Below are 6,938 nucleotides of genomic sequence, written 5' to 3'. Positions count from 1 at the left end.
TTTTTTTTTTCTGTTTAGTGTTTTTTCTCACAATAAATCATAAATTACTGAACAATATTTTCAGCCATAACTTTTTAGCCATAACTTTTTAGGCAAGCAAACGCCATGTAACCCAGTTTGGCTGATGGGATGGTGATTTCATCATACTTATTCTGTGCAGTTACTTAGCCATGTTCGGTTGTGAAGATCAGAACCATCACTGTTCGTTAGGATGGGTTTTCAGGTATCAGCAGCCCGCATTTCGTTAGGGGGTTGGTCTTCAGGGTTCAGCAATCAGCAGTCTCCGAGCCTGATTTGGCTGATTGGAGCGTGTCCTGTACTCCTGTGTTGATATCTGCTATTCGTGTGGTCATCCGTGGTGTACAGAGAAAAAAATATCTTCGTGCACTTGTGGTTGATCGCTGCAGGGCAGGACGGAGGAACTGCCAAGATAAGGTCGAGGATCCGGTCACAAACAAGGATCCGCTGCCGCCTGCCGGATCAAGTTGCATATGAATGGATTCGGTGCGTTCGCATGCAGTTGCCATCAACGAAAAGGAGGAATAATAATCCGGTGCCGCCGCGTTGTTTGACCATAATAGAGCAGTGAGAATCAACCAGGGCACAAACAGTGGAGATCCTAGCCCCACGGCCTTGACTGACTTTCAACACTAAACCCCGGCTGACCTCAATGATTCCATGGTCAGTGCCATGTGACACATTCAGCACGTGTGGCTAGAGATTTGAAAAGAGAGAAGAAATCAAAACTCCATTCATTGCAAATTATAAAACATTTTAACTTTTCTAGATAGATAACTTATATGCCTTAATATATAATAAAAACAATGATTTAGAAAAAGGTAAAATGTGAAATAGTTTAGATATTATGTAGCTTAGGCGCCAAAACTAACTTTTTAGGAACATATTTTTTTTATCTATTATCACTAGGGATGAAAACGAATCAGATACGAACGGAATCACTGATATCTCATTTGTTTTTATATTTCTGGTCCGATTTGGATTCGAATATGGATAATGTTAACTATGGATAAGATATGATTGAATGTTGACATCATAAATATAATATTTAAGTATTCAGATACGGGTACCGTATTGAATGTTGAATATTCGGAGTTAGATACCGGTAGATCTGAACCCCTCTAAACGAATTCGATCTCGAATACGGTCGGAAAATATCTATACCATTTTCGTCTGCATGGTCCTATAAAAATCATGTATTCTAAACATGCCCTTACTCCATCTACCCAAACTAATTTTTTCCCCAAATCAAACTAATTATAACCATTTTGTGTTAAAAATATATCAACATCTAGAATATTAAATTAGTTTAGTTAAATCCACCATAAAATACATTTTGGTAGTGTATTTATTTAGTATTGTAAATGTTTTTTTGGTAAAATTGGTCAAAAAATAATGAAGTTTAACTTAGAACAAAAATAAAACGAGGCATAGCTACAATCTTTGGTTGATTAAAACAAGCTCTCAAAAAAGGAATAAAGTTAGACACCGACGGAACCTCAAATGGTTGTTAATATATTAGACAAATTCAGCAGTAAGTTATGTTGCTGACATAAAAAATTTGCTTGTGTGTTCTAAGGCCTTGTTTAGTTCATTTTTTTTAAAATGAACACTGTAGCACTTCCGTTTGTATTTGACAAATATTGTCCAATCATGGACTAATTAGGCTCAAAAGATTTATCTAGCAAATTACAGGCAAACTGTGCAATTAGTTATTTTTTATCTATATTAAATCTTCTATGAATGTGCCCCAAGATTCGATGTGACAGGGAATCTGAAAAATTGTGCAAATTTTTTTTTGAACTAAACAAGGCCTAAATATGAACAACACGTAGACAAAGCTAAACAACAAGAATCTAACGCAAGACCTTACTGAAAAGAAGAGTTTTCGCCACTAGAAAGAGGAGAATGACACGAGTTGTCGTGCCGTCAGCGACACCCAACACCATGATTGCCACCTTTCATCCGTGCAAATGAACTCAAAGATGACAGGCGTTCCAAAGGCCTATTCTCCTATTTCATATGCACGCACGAACCGAGACAGAGATGGTAGATAGCAGCGCAATAGCAGCGTGGATGATGCATTTGTGTATGTGTTCTCATCTCTCTCAAAATAAGAGAAGGAATTCTCCTTTTATGCAGTGACATAGGAAGATGAAGCCAAAGGGCTAGGTGCATAAAGAGTTAGCAGCCATCATGTCATTATCCGTTACAAATAACTTATAAAATCAACAATTTAACTGTCTATTACTAGTAATGGAAATCATTGTGACACCATGAAGAACCACAAAATTATGATTCATCATCACATAACCCTCATCAACTCATAATTTACACAACATAAAAGATCCAACTTAATACACCTAGCATTATCTTTGAGCTTGAAATTTTAATTTATTTAATTGCCAAATAAAAATTAGACAAACTCAATTAAGGCTTTGTTTAGTTCCGATTTTTTTTTTAGTTTTTGGGACTGTAGCACTTTTGTTTTTATTTGACAAACATTATCCAATCATAGAGTAACTAGACTTAAAAGATTCATCTCGCGATTTACAGGTAAACTGTGCAATTAGTTTTTATTTTTATCTATATTTAGTGCTTCATGCATGTGCCACAAGATTCGATGTGATGGGGAATCTTGAAAAGTTTTTGACTTTTATGGTGAAGGCCTTGTTTAGTTTTCAAATTTTTTCAACATTCCCCGTCATATCAAATCTTGTGGCACATGCATAAAGCATTAAATGTAGAGAAAAAAGATAACTAATTGCACAATTTATCTGTGATTTGCGAGACGAATCTTCTGAGCCTAGTTAATCTATAATTGGACAATAATTGTCAAATACTCCCTCCGTTCCTAAATACTGCTATTTCTAGGAGAAAATTTTGTCCACAAATACTGCTATTTCTACTAGCATACTCAGTCCACCAGTCCATTTAATTCTCCTCAGAACTTCCGTGGTCCACCGGCCCATTTAATTTCTTCTAGGGAGTAGTACTTTGGCGCATGGTAACTGTTTTAGTCTGTTTAGTTGGCATTAAATGCAGCTCGTTGGAACCAGAGAACCATGGCTTAACGTGCATGATTAAACGGTGGAACCCAAATTAATTGAGGGTAGAATAGTCTTTTGTTTGCCACACTAATCTGTATTTGGGGACGGAGGGAGTAAAAACGAAAGTGCTACAGTAGCGAAATCCAAAATTTTTCACGGACTAAACAAGGTCTAAATCCAACAATGATAAATGGCAAACTACTTCCTCCATCCTTCAAAAAAAAATCAATTTTACACGGTAGCTGAACACAGAGACGAGTGTTAATATTTCAGATCTGAAATTCAAATATTATCACACCATGTACACATATTACTTTTTAAATACATATAATATTGAGATTAATGAACAATTTGTATTCGTGTTTCATTCATTCACGGCCATTGCAAACTTTCTCCAAGCCGCTCAAAATCAAAATCGCCCCTCCTGTGGCAAAGTGGCGACAGCCGGCTGTATCTTGTGCGGCTGCATCAGTGACCCCACCTGGCAGACCTGCCCACTCCCCTCCACTCCACTTTCACTCAGCCCAAATGCCCAATCCACCGCACGCAACTGTGCCGACCAAACCCTAGCTTCGATCCGCGGCGAGCAGCATGGCGCCGCGGCCGGCGGCGGCGGCGGCGGCGGCGGCGCTGATGGACGAGCTCGTGGAGGAGATCCTTCTCCGCATTCCACCGGACGACCCCGCGCGCCTCCTCCACGCGGCGCTCGTCTGCAAGCGCTGGCGCCGCATCGTCTCCGACCCCAGATTCCGCAGCCGGTTCTGTGAGTTCCATCGCACGCCCCCGATGCTCGGCTTCATCCGCAATCACGAGCGAGGGTCGTCCTTCGTGTCCACCTCCTCCTTCCGCGCGCCCCCTGCCGATCGCGTCAACAGCCGCGCGATCGACGCGCGCCATGGCCGCGTCCTCCTTCAGAGCCGGGGCCCTTCGGATCACAATCCCTGGGAGGATTCCTTCCATGTCTGGGTCCCGATCACGGGCGAACGGAGGAAGCTGCCCGTGCTTCTGCCGGGGCCCATCTACCCTTGGTCCTGGAATGCCGCCGTGCTCTGCGCCGCAGCCACCGAAGGCTGTGAACACCTCGATTGCCACCGCGGACCCTTCCTGGTCGTCTTTGTAGGCAACGGCGACGTTGTGGAAACGCCCGTGATGTGTGCCCATGTCTACTCATCGGAGTCTGATTCGTGGAGCCAGCAGATCTCTGCTCCTCACATCTATGATGATCTCGGATTGAATCCAAGTGCCTTTGCAGAGAATTCGCTCTACTTTAGGTGTATGCATAGTGTCCTCAAGTATGATTTGGCCACACAGGAACTATCTTTGATTCTCCTGCCAGAAGAAAGCTTCTTTTGGGGATGTGCTCTGCTCATGGCTACCGAGGGCGGTGAACTTGGACTTGCCTACATATTTACAAGTAGATTGTACCTGTGGTCGAGGAAGGCTGGCCCTAACAATGGTGCTGGATGGGCAAGGAAAGTCATTAAGCTTACAGCATTGCTTCCTGCTCACGACGACTCACTTGTTCCGATGGGTCTTACTGGCTTTGCACATGGCCTTGATGTTTTTTTTTTGAGGACAAGTGTGGGGATTTTCACTTTTGATCTGAAGTCCATCCGTTTCATCACAAAGGTGTGCGAAGAAAGTTTCTGCGATGCAAGTTTCCCCTACATGAGCTTCTGCACTCCAGGTAACTAGAGTAGTAGAGTAAGAGAGAGACTTATGCATCATGCCTGTCTTTAACATGGATATATAACGTCACTTATTTTGTGACCGACTAGTATTCAGATTGGGCATTATAGTCTCATGAAGTTTTGGATGATGGTATTTGTGCTCAAGCAAAATGAGTTCGTGAAAGTGGGATATCACAATTACATTTAAGGCTGCGATGCTTCTAGTATCCTATGTAACAACCTTATTTTTGTGAACCAGATTCATGAAATTGGCTAGGCATGCGTAGAAGCTTTCATTGTCTTCTATTTGTCTTGAAAAATGATTTAGATTTAGATTTAGATTGTATCCAACAGGGAAGAAACCAAAAAGACATAACCTGCACATCCAGATATCAACCTCCTACATATCCTTAACACCTTTGCATTCTTTGGCTGTGATTTATTGTCAAAGTAACTTAACAATATAACACATGGATGGTGGTTTTATACTTACAAAGAGGGGTTTCTCAAGAGTTATGAATCCAGCTGTTGATGATTAGTTCGCGATCTTTATCTCCTTGTTTTATGTGGATATTTGTCTATTTGGTTACCTCATGGCTGGTTAGTAACAGAATGTTCACCAATGGAAATCGACCAACTGATGTTATTTTGAAAACTATGCATTTCTGCAGCATTGGGAGCAGCCTCTGCCGAGGGATCAAGAACAGGCACCTCAAATGCCTGATAAACATAAGGTTCTCCATTTTGCAGGCTTGTCGATCAAGGTTAAAAGGGATGATCGTTGTGGGTAATAGTTTATTTTGGAGGTGGGACAACTCTTTAGCATGAGTAAGATTAGTGGTGGTCTTAGTTTGTTGGCCTTTAGGGGTTCTTCATTTTGTGCAAGGGTTCACATCTCTCTGTCTGTTATCTTGATCATCACTGTGAAGTTTGCTTGGGACCCTGTATTATCCTACTCTATGTGTACTCCTGAACATTAGCTTTAATGGAACCCTTGAATGGTTGAATGTGTATGGTATCTTTGTTCAAGAAAATGCGCATTTGAATTTAAATACACGACAATTCCATATGTGCCATATTATTCTTGGCCAGTTTTAGCTTGATTCACTACTTTGTTATCTTGTGGTTTGAACATGAGAACTAAGGATGTATAAGTAGAACTGGGAAAGAAATTAAGTATGCACTACTCCTTTCGCGCCATCTTGATCAGGGAGCGTTAGATATTCCTAATTTTAGTTTGGTTCATTGTCTTGTGGCTTGAGCCTGGAAACTGAGGAAAGTAGAGTTGACATATTTTTGCACCCTCTTAAGCATGGGGAGCTAAATACTCAGGCTCGTTAATCGTTCGGCAAGTACCAATCGTTTAAAACCATTTGGAACCCATGTGGAGTAATTTTGCATGAATGAATACAATTCATACAAGTATCTTCTAAATTTTCTATAGTAGTAGGACAGTCTTAGCTACTCTCTCCATCCCAAATTGTAAGTCATTACAAGAATCTTGGAGAGTCAAAATTTTCTAAATTTGATCAAATTTATATTATAAAATAATAATTATTATGGTACTAACTAAGTATCATTAGATTTTTTCTTAATTATATTTTCATAGTATATTCACTTTACGTTACAAATTTTAGTATTTTTCTCTATAATTTTGGTCAAATGTGAAAATGCTTTGACTCTTCAAGATTCTTGGAATGACTTACAATTAATTTGGGATGGAGGGAGTAGTTAATTGGAAAGCGTGAAGTCACTCCTGTGCAAAGGACGTAGTTGTGCGACAAAGACAAATTATTAGTTAAAATTTGTTAGTCAACTTCGGGGCTGTGTTGTCCGAGGTTAAATCCCCACCACAAACTATTTCCTTCATGCTAAAAAAACAATTTTAACACAGTACTTGGTCAAACTATTTTAAGTTTAACCAAGCTTATATAAAAAACTAGCAATATTTATGGTATAAAATAAATGCTATTAGATTTGTCATGGTATGTATCCATAACATACTGATATGGTGTCATAAATATTGATATTCTTTTCTATAAACAGATCAAAATTTAGACAATAATTTAACTAAAGACAAAATTGGAATAGTATTCTTCTGAGGATATAGAGGTAATAAAGTGCCATGCTTGGCGACTATTCTCATCTCTACGTTTTTATCATTCAAAATGCTCACTTTTATTTTGGGCTTCTCATCCTC

At 39.8% G+C, this 6,938-nt stretch overlaps 1 protein-coding gene across 1 annotated transcript; it reads left to right on the top strand.

Annotated features, from left to right (window-relative positions):
• Positions 3,544-5,805, top strand: LOC8078158. Its single transcript, XM_002457666.2, has 2 exons — positions 3,544-4,755; positions 5,410-5,805. Exons 1-2 carry the CDS (start codon positions 3,660-3,662, stop codon positions 5,460-5,462), a joined length of 1,149 nt encoding a protein of 382 aa, XP_002457711.1. The 5' UTR covers positions 3,544-3,659; the 3' UTR covers positions 5,463-5,805.

This window comes from Sorghum bicolor, chromosome 3, assembly GCF_000003195.3.
Source record: "Sorghum bicolor cultivar BTx623 chromosome 3, Sorghum_bicolor_NCBIv3, whole genome shotgun sequence".
NCBI lineage: Eukaryota > Viridiplantae > Streptophyta > Magnoliopsida > Poales > Poaceae > Sorghum > Sorghum bicolor.
The sequence above is the reverse complement of the archived record's forward strand: the minus strand, read 5'-3'. Positions and strand labels throughout refer to the sequence as shown.